Source organism: Microtus oregoni, unplaced genomic scaffold, assembly GCF_018167655.1.
Source record: "Microtus oregoni isolate MIOR12 unplaced genomic scaffold, Mior012 000020F_ref0000438, whole genome shotgun sequence".
In the NCBI taxonomy this organism is placed as follows: Eukaryota; Metazoa; Chordata; class Mammalia; order Rodentia; family Cricetidae; genus Microtus; species Microtus oregoni.
Genome location: NW_024543079.1, coordinates 38,266,867 through 38,281,202, shown reverse-complemented (window position 1 = coordinate 38,281,202; position 14,336 = coordinate 38,266,867). Strand labels below are relative to the sequence as shown.

General features: G+C 39.4%; 1 protein-coding gene across 1 annotated transcript in view; it reads left to right on the top strand.

The window, feature by feature from the left end:
• Window positions 1-13,724, top strand: part of Zc3h6 (zinc finger CCCH-type containing 6) — a 61,112-nt gene extending 47,388 nt beyond the window's left edge. Inside the window, exons 8-12 of the mRNA XM_041670633.1 lie at window positions 1,842-1,951; window positions 3,534-3,787; window positions 5,451-5,953; window positions 9,637-9,873; window positions 10,340-13,724. Of these exons, the coding sequence (XP_041526567.1) occupies window positions 1,842-1,951; window positions 3,534-3,787; window positions 5,451-5,953; window positions 9,637-9,873; window positions 10,340-11,793 (2,558 nt within the window). The 3' untranslated portion in view covers window positions 11,794-13,724. The remainder of the gene's footprint in view (window positions 1-1,841; window positions 1,952-3,533; window positions 3,788-5,450; window positions 5,954-9,636; window positions 9,874-10,339) is intronic.
• Window positions 13,725-14,336: the final 612 nt, after the last annotated feature.

Genomic DNA, 14,336 nt, shown 5'->3' with positions numbered 1-14,336 from the left:
GAAACCAGGCGGTGCATGCCTTTAATCCTAGTGGTGCACGCCTTTAATCCTAGCCCTACAGAGCTTTAAATACTGGAGGAGACAGCTCACAGACACAGTCTCATTTGAGATTTCTGGAAGCAGGATCGCCATTTTCGGCCTGAGGTAAAGGTAAGAGCAAGTGGTCAGCTATTTTGCGTTTCTAAACTTTAGGTTGAACCCCAGTTTCTGTCTCTGAGTTTTTATTAATCATGCTTCATATTCCTTCATCTCCATAGTGTTCATACTACTCACTGCTTCTCAGCAGTCCTGTATCTGGCTGTCCTACCTATACCTCCTGCCTAGCTAATGCCAGTTAGCTTTTTCTTAAGCCATTAAGAAGGCTCCTTGGCAGCCTGGCAGTGGTGGCACATACCTTTAATCCCAGTACTTGGCAGGCAGAGGCAGACGGATCTCTGTGAGTTCGAGGCCAGCCTGGTCTACAAGAACTAGTTCCAGGGCAGGCTCCAAAGCTACAGAGAAACCTTGCCTTAGGGGAAAAAAAAATGGTGTGTTGGCAAAGACACATCTTTACAGTATACGAAAAGGTCATTCCATAACACAGAACTATATTAAGAGCCAAAGGCAGTGGATGACTACGGGGAACGGTGTTTTCCAGACATAGCAGGGCTGTTGCATGTATGAACTCAGAACACATGTGACATCGAGCACAAGATGTGCAGACTCAAGAACAATAATTCAAGCAGGAAGTCCCACCCCAGCTGGGGAGATGTTAGTTTAGTTTAGTTTTTTTTTTTTTAAGTATTGATTTTGGTAGGTCGACTGTGCTCCTGTAGGTCACACTCCTAAGAATATATGGATAGCACAAATTAGACTTGATGGTTTTAGTTTTGGGGGGTAAAAAGTTGGGAGGATAGGGAAGGGAGAATATCTGAGGGAAGTTAAGTAGTGAATATTATCAAAACATTCTGAATGTAATTTTCAAAGAACTAATAAAAATGGAAAAAAGTACATTTGTATTTGTAGAATAAGAATTTAAAATTTTTAATGTTTCTAAATTATTAAAATATTGATCTATAATATATTATTAGACATGATTACGGGTTCTTCAGTATAGCAAATACTAGCAAAGTTGTATTGATTTAGCATTTTTTTATTATGGTAAGAAGACTTAATATGAGATATACTCTCAACAATTCTTTTTAAGGTTTATTTATTTATTGTGTATACTGTATTCTGCCTGCATGTATGCCTGCATACCTAAACAGGGCACCAGATCTCATCATAGATGGTTGTGAGACACCATGTGGTTGCTGGGACTTGAACTCAGGACCTCTGGAAGAGCAGCCAATGCTCTTAGTCTCTGAGACATCTCTCCAGCCTTCTCTTAACAATTTTTAAGAAGGTATAACATGTAAGTGTTAATTGTAGGTACAATGTTATACAGCAAATATCTGGAAGTGAATCATCTTTATAACAGTTTTTCAAAGGAAAAAGACTCAACCTTGGGCCTGGGATGATGGCTCCGGACAATGCTTGCTATTCAAGCATGGGGAGCTGAGTTCAGATCTCTAGCACCCATGTTAAAGTTGGGTGCAGTGGCATGTGTACATAGTGTTGGGTGGTAGATGGAGACAGACAAATCCCTAGAGGTCACTGGTCAGCCAGTGTAGCTGAATGGTGAGTTCCAGGTTCAGTGACAAACTGTCTTAGAAATTGAGGTTGAGAGTGATAGACACTCAGTGTTGATCTCTGCCCTCCATGTATACAGGCATGTGTATGTGCACATGTGCATGCACAGGTCTGCACACACACAGTTATCCTTGCTCGTACTCGGTCTGTTCCTTAATGCTTTCGTTTACGTGAATTTCCTTGCAAGTTTTATCATAGTGGAGCAAAGTGCTACCAAGGAGACAACTGCAAGTTTTCCCATGATGATCTGACTAAAGAGACAAAGAAACTTTTGGACAAAGTGAGTTGTGCTTGTGCACTGTTGATTATTTGTTAGATCTTCCCTCAGATTTTACTTAAATCAGACCTTATAAAGAGTATTTTATAAAGTTGCTAAGAAATTGAGGAACATCCTGTAGGTTTTGTTCTAGTAATATGGTTTGTTGGAAAATAGAATTTATGGTCTAGAAATTTGAGAATATTTTAATCTGATCCCTATTCTGATACTAAAAGAAGTAATTTACTTTGAACAATACTCCAAACTTACTAGGGATCAATAGTTCTAGAATCTTGGCCTTTATTTAAAGGTTGAAAATAAGGGTGCTAGTCTTACTGTAACTTGTTACATCATGTTTGGTTAATATCCCTGCTAGGCCTGCTCTTTTCTGAAGTGAAACAGAGGACAGGTGGATCTGGGGGAGCAGGGGAGGGGACCAGAGGAAAGGAGGGAAAGGAAACTGCGGTTGGGATGTAATATATGAGAAAAGAATAAGTAAATTGCTTGATTAAAATGAGAAAAAGAAAATAAGGGTTCATACAAAGTTGCCAAAGTAGCAAGATAACTTTCTTTGGGGCAAAGTTGGATTGGAGTGGGCACTTGTCAGGACTGACAGTGGGCACATGAGTGGGGTTCAAGAAGAAGAAGAATGTAGCATGTAGTTCTCTATTTTAAAAAATTATTATCTTCTTATTTTATGAGTGTTTTACGTACATGCATGTGTGTGTACAATAGATGTGCCTGATGTCATTGAAGGCCAGATTGTGTCAGATCCCCAGGAACTAGAGTTACAGACGGTTTTGAAGTGGATCTGTGGATGCAGGGAACTTAACCTGGATTCTTTGGAGGAACAGTCAATGTTCTTAGCCACTAGGTCATTGCTTCAATCCCTACTTCTCTATTTTGCTTAGTAGTTTAGGTCATATAATAATTTTTTATTGTTCATGTCTCTTCCCATAATACAATCTGATTTTAATCACATATATATCCAATTATGCAAAATGTGCTTAAATAAGATGGTAAATAAGTTACCCCTAAAGTCTACTTTAAATACATGGTTTACCTTACTGTGCATGCACATAAAACCAGTTGACGCAGGACCAGCCCTTCTGTTTTTTATATTAAACATTGAGAGTATACTTGAATAAAAGATGTCTAAATTTGATTGTTACTTGTAGTGGAGAAATCTGTACTGTTGTTCAGAAATGAGAGTATATGTAGCCAAGCAGGTGGGGATCCTAGGGGATTCTGAGGTTGCTAGGTACGTTATTTGGAGAGGGGTATGTATGTATAGTACATGCAAGTAAAGTAGCTAGGCTTCCAAGTACATTGTTACAAGAATGTGTGTGTATCTGTATGTCTGTGTCTGTGGTGTGTGCAAAAACTAGAAAGGGTTCCAGACTAAATTACCTTCTATGTTTGACTGCTTTAAACCACTTTGAACCTCATTCTGAGTATTGAAAATAATTGCTCATCTCTGATCCATTTAAACTTTAATGTTAATCTTACTTTTTTTTCTTTTAACGAAAGTAGCTTACTGAGGTCTTTCATTTTCAATGTGAGGAGGAAAGCTTGTTCTGAGGCACTAACCTCTGCAATTGTCTAGGTGTTGAATGCTGATGAAGAACTTACAAATGAAGATGAAAGAGAATTGGAAGAACTTAGAAAGCGTGGCATAACTCCTCTCCCCAAACCACCCCCAGGAGTCGGGCTTCTGCCAACCCCATCAGAGCACTTACCCTTTTCTGATCCTGAAGATGATTTTGAGACAGATCTTTCTGATGATATGAAGAAAATTCCATCTCTTTTTGAAATAGTCGTAAAACCTACTGTGGATTTAGCACATAAAATTGGGAAGAAGTAAGTTAACACCACCAATATGGCAGCATTCTCCCCTAAAATTCTACATTAAGATACCAAAGAGCATTCCAGGTCATTCACATGGTTAAACCTAGGCGGAGCAGCAGTTACCTGGCCTGGCTTGGGGTTGCTGCTTCCCCTTTCTCTATACCCTTACCCTTCTTTCCTGCCCCCAGTGATTTTCTTGTGGATTTTACACAACGTTAGGAGCTTTGCTGTATCGTAGCACTGGCAGGGTGAATTTGACATTCTGTCTACTTACTTAGGAGCTTACATTTTCAAATGGCTGATATGCTGTCTCCTTTATTTGGTTCTGTCTGAAAATAATTTCCTTAAGGTATTAGGAAAGACTCTGGGTAAGCCGCATCCAGTTTTCATTTTCTAGCAAGTCCTTTTCAGTCCTGATTCCTGTCCTTTAGTGAACATATACCCAGGCCTTGCTATTTATTATTCTTTAATCCTGAATGCCCGGAGAGGCAATGATACCTCAGCAGATGAGGAACAAGAAACTAGAGTAAATATCACAACTAACATGAGCCAGAAAGAGTATTTCAGTTAAAGTTAAGGAGAAAACCAGACATGGTGGTAGATGTGCTCATGATGTCAGAACTTGGGCGTTGAGAGGTGTGCTATTTCGGTCAGCTTGACACAAGCTGGAGTCATCTGGAACAGGAAACCTTAGAGAAGATGCCTTCATCACATTGGCTTGTAGGCAAGACTGGAGGGGCATTTGCTTGATTGTTTGGGAGAATATGGCCCATGGGGGTGACACCATCCTAGGGCAGGTAGACCTGGGTTGAAAGCAGGCTGAAGAAGCAATGGGAGCAAACCAGTAGAAGGCAGTGTTCCTCCATGGGCTGTTTCATTCCCTTGAGTCCCTGCCCAGCTTCTCTTCATGATGGGCTGAGCTATAAGATGATGTAAACCCTGTCTTCCCCAGGTTGCTTTGGTCGCAGTGTTTGTCACAGTGATAGAAAGCAGACTAGGACAGGAGACTGAAGTAGAAGGGTTATATGTGTAAGGCCGCTATGTGCTATAGAGTGAGAGTTTGCCTCAAATTTTAAAAGAATAGGAATACCCACCATTTTTCCAATATTATATATCATAATCAATGAAATTAATGAAAGATATAAATATGTTAAATTAGAATTGTAGTGGGAGACTCATCATTGGGCAGTTTCTCTCAGCAAAACCAAAAAATAAACTGACAAAACTATTAGAAATGATAAAGTCAGCATTAAAAATGAAATCTTTTGTATGCCATCAACATAATAAGCTTCCATTGGAAATCATGATCAGAGCTATATGTATAGATAATAAGATTTTAATTTAATTGTAGATAAGTTTGTGTATATCCAGAAAAACAGAAAAGAGTCTTCTAGTACTTGGTTTCAAATGACTTTATTTATATTTGCAGTTTTCTGTATTTTCCAAACAGCTGGCAGTTAACAGCAATTAAGAGAACCATATCTAAATGAAAGCAAGAGATGTATGTTTTTAAGTAATCTCTTAAATACACAGGATTCTAATTGAACATAAAAGATCATCCTTAACTATTATCTATTTAGGATGATAACATTTTTGTTTGTCTCTTTGCTTTGAACTGAGAAATACTGCTTTTTGTTTTTGTTTTTTATTTTTATTTTGTTTGGTTTTTCTACAGACCACCAGCATTTTACAGCAGTGCCTCACCGCCAGGACCACAGTCTCAGGAAGGCAGTCCCTGTCCACAGCACATGTACAATTCTGAGTCAAGTCCAGATCCGGGCCCTAATGTGCCTCAAGGTTGTGATAGTCCTGTGAGGCGTCCAGGCTCCCCTGGACATCACCCATGTGTGGGACCTCCTGGCCCACCAGTGCAGGAGAGTGCACCTTTGCCACCTGGTCTACCTGAAACTGTAAGCTCTCATAGTCAAGCTGGAGGGCTTACTCAGTTGGACATACTACCAGCCACGGGTAGAGCTTATCATTCCCCAGGCTTTCCAGGAACTGCAATGAAAGTCCCTAGAGAGAACCACTGCTCTCCAGCCTCACTGTACCAGCAAATGCATGGAGAGATGCAGCTTAGCACAGACTCCGCATCCCCTCAAGTCCCAGCCGAGGTTTACGAGGACTACTACTCACAGCATGCTGCACATAGTTTTCAACTGCCTGATAACTGTGCTGGTAAGTTGAAGGCAACTAATTTCCAATTTAAAATGTTAAGACTTGCTTTTCATTAAAAAACATGCATTTTTAAGTTAAGTAAAATTGATGAAATTGAAACCTTCAAATGTTTTCAATTTCTTCAAAACTATAGGAACAAAACTTTAGCTAATGTCTGATGCAACAAAATTTCTGATAATATTTAAGAATACAGAATTTAATGTAGACAGAGACTGCTTGTTTGATCCCAGCTGCCCAGACCCAAATAATCATATAGAAACTATATTAATGACAACACTGCTTGGAGCTGGGCGGTGGTGGCACACGCCTTTAATCCTAGCACTTGGGAGGCAGAGGCAGGCAGATCTCTGTGAGTTCGAGGCCAGCCTGGTCTACTAGAGCTACTTCCAGGACAGCTTCCAAAGCCACAGAGAAACCCTGTCTCAAAAAACCAAAAAAAAAAAAAAGACAACGCTGCTTGGCCAATGACTCAGGAATGTTTCTAGTTAGCTTTTACATCTCGAATTAACACATTTCTGTTAATCTTTGTATCACCATGACACTGTGGCTTACTGGTAAAGGTTCTGGGCAACTATCTCCTTTGGCAGCTGCATGGTGTCTCTGTGACTCCACCTACTCTCTCTCTCTATATATATATATCTCTGTTTGGATTTCCCAGCTGGCTTCACTCTGCTAAGCCATTGGCCAAAACAGCTTTATTCATCAGCCAATAAAAGCAACACATATACAGAAGGACAGCTACATTATCTCCCCTTTCCTGAGTAATTAAAAAGAAAGGCTTTAACTTTAACATAGTAAAATCATATATACAAAACTGTTATCAAGCAAGAATTATAGTTAAAATTTTTTTGTGAGTCTAAAGTCTCATATTTATCTTTTATCATAACTAAAGAAAACTATAATTAAAACTATTTTTCTTCAACCCCATCAAAGACCCCAGAAGGAAATAATATTACTTAAGCAAGCAAGAAGTGCAGCCAAGCAGCTTCCAAAATTCTAGAATTGACTTAGACATCTTACTGCCTGGATAGTCACCCATAGTTCTTCTGTACCATTGGGGCATCCGTCTTCAGCCTACAGGCCCATAGTATCAAGCAGACTTTTCCGTGAAGCGGGATATTCGAAGATCTGTTCTGCCTTTAATGGTAGTTTGTCAGTCACTTTCTTCTGTCCTGCAGAATATCTGGCAGTTAAATGATCTGTACAGGCATAATACCTTAAATAAGAGTAGAAATATGCATATAATTAAGTTGACCTTAAATTTGTATTAATACACCAAAGTCCATACAAATGTAAAGTACTTATATCTATATTATATTCCCCTTTAAATGAAAACAAACATTTATAAACAATCATTTTGGGAATTTGGATGTAGTTTTCTCTAAATGGTTTCCTGCTTTTTGTTGAGTAAAGTATTTTCAGGGTTCACGGAGAACTTTCCAGGGGATATTTTTCCATCAAACCACCGTAGCCTAGAGGGAATCCACAGGTTTCTATGGAAATAAAAGCAGAACCTCAGGACTGGAGAGATGGCTCAGCTGTTAAGAGCATTGCCTACTCTTCCAAAGGTCCTGAGTTCAATTCCTAGCAACCACATGGTGGCTTACAACCATCTGTAATGAGGTCTGGTGCCCTCTTCTGGCCTGTAGGCATACACGCAGAGAAAATATTGTATACATAATAAGTAAATAAATAAATATTTTTCAAAAAAGCAGAACCTTGAGATTTCTGTCCGGTGCTCCAATGTGGGTCTCTGTCTCCTTTCATCGCCTGATGAAGGTTAATATTCAGGAGGATGCCTATATGTTTTTCTTTGGGTTCTCCTTATTTAGCTTCTCTAGGATCACTAACTATAGGCTCAATGTCCTTTGTTTATGGCTAGAAACCAAATATGAGTGAGTACATCCCATGCCCAGACAGAAATCTCAAGGTCCAAATCAGGAGCAGAAGGAGAGAGAGCACGAGCAAGGAACTCAGGATCGCAAGGGGTGCACCCACACACTGAGACAATGGGGATGTTCTATTGGGAACTCACCAAGGCCAGCTGGCCTGGGTCTGAAAAAGCCTGGGATAAAACCGGACTCGCTGAACATAGCGGACAATGAGGACTACTGAGAACTCAAGAACAGTGGCAATGGGTTTCTGATCCTACTGCATGTACTGGCTTTGTAGGAGCCTAGGCAGTTTGGATGCTCACCTTACTAGAACTGGATGGAGGTAGGGGTTCCTTGGACTTTCCACAGGGCAGGGAACCCTGATTGCTCTTTGGGCTGAAGAGGGAGGGGGACTTGAGTGGGGGAGGGGGAGGGAAATGGGAGGCGGTGGCGGGGAAGAGACAGAAATCTTTAATAAATAAATAAATTTAAAAAACAAGCAGAACCTCTTTTCCATCCTTAGACTCAAATTTTGAAGTTAAGATACTTTTATAACATATATGATGATTTAGCTTAGCAGCCCCCAGAATCAAATGTCTCTCTACAGTTAAAAAATTCAAAGAAAACACAATAATATACATAATCTAGACTCTCTGTGTATATTCCATCTTTATGTGGTTTATTTTTTTTACTCCTTTAATCTATGACTGTCTGTAATCTTTTATATTACTTTTGATGTCTCTTTAAAGACTTTGTTTTATTTTTTAAACCTATTTCTTTTTGTAACTATCTATACTTTTTCTTCTCTCTCCCAAGCCTATGTTCTTTTATCCAAGATCCATTCAGAGGTCTTGTTCATCTGAATCTGTCTTTATTGCATATCTGTAATCATTTTCTGACTAGGAGTGCTTTTTTTTTAATGTTAAGTGGGTGTGGTTAGGACCAACTCCACAGCCCTGTCTGTTTTCTCAGACAGTGAACATGGCAGAGGCATGTTCACTGCCCCAGCTTCAGGGACGCAGAGAGTCTGTGTCACCATTAAGCAGTTTGTAACATGCTGCTCACAAACCCCATTTAAATGTTCCATAGCAGGACCTCCTGAAAGAGCCACATCTGTTTGTGCTGCCAGTATGAACCAGGAAGCCTTCTTAAAGGAGCAGTATCTCTGCTTGCAGCCAGCAAACAGATCCCACCCAAGAAAATGCTGCTACCAAGAAATTGTGTTTATCTCTGTTCTTTTGTGTCTAGAATCTCTTCCCAAGCTCTCTCAGGTTTTATGTGGATGTAATCAGTCTATGTTAGTGTGCCATTTGTTGTCGGTGACTGCTCATTTGTTCCTGGCTGCCCAGATCCGAATAATAACACAGAAACAATATTAATGACAACACTGCTTGGCCAATGACTCAGGTGTATTTCTAGAGAGCTCTTACATCTTGAATTAATCCATTTCTATTAATCTGTATATCGCCACAAGGCTGTGGCCTACCAGTAAAGGTTTGGGCATCTGTTTCCTTCAGCAGCTACATGGCATCTCCTTGACTCCACCTACTCTCTATATATATCTCTGTTCAAATTTCCTGCCTGGCTTCACTCTGCTAAACCATTGGCCAAAAAAGCTTTATTCATCAATCAATAAAAGCAGCACATATACAGAAGGACATCCCACATCAATTTAAAACAATAGAATTTAGACATTTTTAAATATTTAATTATACAACTTAAGAATTTAATGTGGTAATTAGGAGAGATTCAGTCTCTTACACTTTGGTGGAGCTTGAGCTCACAGTGTCTCTTCTTTTGATTCTGTAGATGAGATGTGGCCTGAAGAATTTGCACCCCAGCAGCCTCCCACTGCCCATGACTCATCTAACCTTGGGAGTGGGCCTGACACCAGCAGCAGTATGACAGGTCACTGCCCTCTGCCTGCCTCAGGGCTCCCTCCTGCAGTGCAGAGAGCTCTTTTCATCCGATTGGCTCAGAGATACCAAGAAGAAGCAGCTGGCATCCGGCCTCATAGAACATCAAGCAAGGAAGAAGGTTTAATAGGTTAGATGTGAAAATGAGTTCCTCTGCACCATCACCTTCCAGTTTACCTTGTAGCCCTCGTCTTATAACTGTTCCTGGCTTCAGTGACAGGCTTTAAATAGCAGTTGCAAAGGTTATATTTATATATAAGCATAAAAAAGATGGCAGATAGAATAGTCTTCCTAAAACTTTACTTGAAAGTCACAGTTTGCCTTACTGTGCATGTCCCTAAAACCAGTTGATGCAGGATCAGCTCTTCCTAAACATTGAGAATACACTTGAATAGAAACTGTCTAAATCTGTTTGTTACTAGGAGTGGAGAAATCTGTACTATTATTTAGAGGCGAGAGTACATGTAGCCAAGTAGGTTGGGGGGGGATCTCTTTTAATGACTATAATAAAGTTCAGAAATAGTATTGCTTTTAGTCTTAATTAAGGTCACATATGAATGCTTTGTTTTTGACCACAAGCTTCTGTCTTTGTTTAGACGATACAGTTAACTGGTACTCCAGCAGTGAAGAGGAAGAAGGAAGTGGTGTCAGGTCAATACTGAGAACATTACAGAAACAAACAGGAACTCTAAGAAGTCAGCAGCACCCTCCCCCAGAGCTTGGCATTCCTACTGATCCGAGACTTGCTAAAGAGAAGAGGAAAGGAAGTCAGGTGGTTGACCCTAGGCTTCGGACTGTCCCAAGGCAAGACATTAGGAAGCCTCATGAGTCTGTCCCAGTGGATCTTAGACTTGCGTGGGACCCCAGGAAATTAAGAGGGAATGGAAGTGCTCCTGGAGGCTCTTCTGCTAGTGGAACAAAGTGTGATTTACATCATGCAAATGCTGGTACAAATCGCAAACCGAAAAGAAGAGATGATGATGATGAAGATACAGAACGAGAACTGAGAGAAAAACCCTTCTTAATACCTTTGGATTCTTCACCTGGAGTAGTACTCCAGGATCCAAGGTCACAGTTAAGACAATTCAGTCACATTAAAATGGACATTATCCTAACCAAACCCAACTTTGCAAAACACATCGTGTGGGCTCCAGAAGACTTACTTCCAGTACCTTTACCTAAACCTGATCCAGTATCTTCAATCAATTTACCTCTGCCTCCACTTATAGCCGACCAGAGGCTCAGTATGTTATGGAATACAAAAAGTGACCATCAAAGTGCCCTGTCCCTTGATCTAAAATCAGCAGCCAAAGCCAAAATGAATCTAACACAGAGAGAGGGCTACTTAGAACAGTGTGCAGACTTGCATAGTTCAGGAGGTAAATTAGGAGACCCTAGGCTGCAAAAGAATTCTGACCCTAGGCTTCACAGACTGCCCAATACAGAGTCACATCAAGTGGCTATAAAGGACTCACATGTATCAAAGAGTGCCCCAAACTTAGCCAGATCAAACCCTACTTTGTCCCAGCCTTCAACAGCATTACCTACCAATGCTGGACCTGTGGCTCTTCCTCCATATGCCCCCAAACTGTCTTCTTCAGCTGGCCTTCCACTAGGAACTTCAAGTTCAGTTCTTAGTGGCATTAGTTTGTATGATCCCAGGGAGAAGGGTTCATCATCTTCATCAGAGCTAGCAGCCATTTCTTCAGAAGAAAATGCAGAGAACCAGGAAACAAGTGGTTTAAAAAATAGTGATAAAAATGACCCTTCCCCTGGAGAAGTGATCCTACAGAAATCTTCTACAGACATGGAAGTCCCTGTTGAGGGGCCAGTAGACATGCAGGCAGATACTCTGGGGAGTGCTGATAAGGTCCAGGTTCCCGCTCTGCACAGTCTTCCTGTTCAGGCCTTAACAGGCTTAATTAGACCTCCATACAGTGACCCAAGGCAGGCCAGAGAGCCAGGACAGGGAAGCCCAGCCCCAGACGATGACAAGTCTCTGAGAGAGGTTTTTAAGACATTTGATCCAACTGCGTCACCATTTTGTTAGCTGTTGTGTAATTAAGCTGTTGCCACCCTCTCACAGTTCTCTGCTGTTTGTAACTGGTTTACCTCTATAGTTTATTTATTTTTTAAATTATAAGCATTTTTCAGCTGCTAGTATCAGAACCACATGAACTTATATCCTCTAAAGTCTGTGGTATTTTATATAATATTTTTATAACTTCAAGAGACTGTAGTATAGATACATATCATGTTAGCATTAGTAAAAGTATTTTTTTTTTTCTCTTTGGTTTTTGAGACATGGTTTCTGTGTTGCTTTGGAACCTGTCCTGGGATTAAAGGCGTGCACCACCACCACCCAACTAGTAAAAGTACTTTTTTACTTGTAAGTAAGTGAACTATCATGAACTCAACACTCAGCCCAAGTAAATGCCAGTTGTCTTTCATAATCAATGTTTAGGTTAACAACTAACACTTTTATATGGTTGTTTAGTTTCAAGCAATATGATATACATTAATTTTGAGAATCAGTATTTTAACTAGGATCCTCTCTGCCAGCACAAAACTGATTAGTTTGTAAAGCCAACTGCTAAATAAAATGCAAGGTGAAAACATTTAAAACCATAGTTAGCTCAGCTCGTGTTTAAGGGCATCACTTCATTAGCATTGGCAACACTGTTTGTGTACATGAAGCACTTGAATGTTGTATCTTTTAAAAGTATTTTATTGTACACTGTATCATAGAAGCTGAAGGAAATAAATAAGATGTTTTGCTACAGTAAAAAAAATCCCAGGTTCTGTAACAGAACTTTTAAAATTTAATTTTTCATATTAAATAGTTATGAGTTTATTGCTGTATCACATTGTGATAATAATGTATGTATTTTAGTGTTTGGTCTTTAGCTACATAATTTTTATCTCTTTCAAATGATGTAACTGCAATAATTGTGTTCATTATGACTGGCAATTTTTAACAATTTTCAAAGTGAGACCGTAGTAATTATAAGCTGATAATGTTTTAAATGTCTAGTTTCTATATTTTTTCTTGCATAGCAAAAACTTCCACTGAGATGGCAGATATATTCCACTGTATAGGGTACCAATAAACAATCTTTTAGATCTCACATGACTGGTTCTATAGCAGAGGTCACTTGTGTTCTAATTATTTAATGTTCTCATAGCTTAGAAATTTAAATTGATTAGAAATTGTATTTTATGACAAGTAACTTGTATTCATTTTTGTGTATTCGTTGATGAGTATAGACAATGATACCTGTGTTTTATGATCTGACTCATAACTCACAGTGTTACACTGGCATGGTCTCTTGAACTGCTGGTGTATGGCAGTGTTTGCTGGGGTGCCTTCAGGAAATCGCTTGTAAAGGGGAAGTTTTTATGAGACAAAGGAGGTAATAACTCCAGTGCTTAGTTAAAGAGAGCGCCCACCGAAGCAGTTTTCACAGTTCACAGCAAAGGTTTTTGTTTCTATTTGTTGCCTAAAATGGATCTGGATAACAGGGTAGGATTAAAGATACTGTTTAAAGCAACCATAGAAACCATTTTCTAACTTACTGTTCAAATGAACTTTACTTTACTTTACTGTTAATTGGAAAGTCAATAAAGTAGTTAAAACTGACAAAAAAATGTATCCCAAAGTAGTACAATTTCCTTTCATTGGAATTTTTTAAAAAATCAGTAAAATATCTAAATTTTAGTGAATCAAAAATCGCAACAAATCTTTAGTTCCACTCATGCATTTATCCCTATTGTTGAATTAGTAATAATTCTAAATATATAAAAGAAGATAATTTGGCTTGTTAAACATGAAACTCTTAACAAAAGCTCTCCTTTTTAAATTTCTGAAAAGGAAATTAAATGGATAATTTAAAAGTAGGATTTCAAAGTTATTAATTCCAATAATGGAATATTTGTTTACTCATTTTATTGTCTCAGTTACTGTTCTGTTGTTGTAAAGAGACACTATGACCAAGGCTTCTCTTAACAAAATAAAACATTTAGCCCGGGACTTGCTTACAGTTTCAGAGGTTTAATCCATTGTCAGTATCAGCATGGCAGGAAGTATGGAGCGGGCATGGCAGCACTCAAGGTGCTGGAACAACAGCTAAGAGATACATCCTTGTCTGCAGGCCAAGAGAAGGAAGTGGGCTCGGCATGGGCTTTTGGAACCTCGAAGCCTGCTCCCAGTGACACCCTTCCTCCAACAAGACCACGCCTCCTCATCCTTCTCAAATGGCCCCACTCCCTGATGACTAAGAATTCAAATATATGAGCCTATGGGGGCCATTACTATTCAAACCACCACACTCATTCATGGATGTCTATTATATCAGCTAGTGCCCTAAAGACTATTTTACAAGCAAATTTATTCTTAGTTGCAGGTTTGACAATACAGTTTATATGAAAGTATTTTTTATCTAAAATGGGGCTTTTAATATACACAAGTCTTTGGGATTGAGATACTCGATTACAGAGCCCGTCAACATAGACTTGCTTAATCCCCCTTTATTACTATCTCCCAAAAAGTGTAACAAATACCGGCTTCTCCCAGTGAGTAAGCCCTTCTTTAAA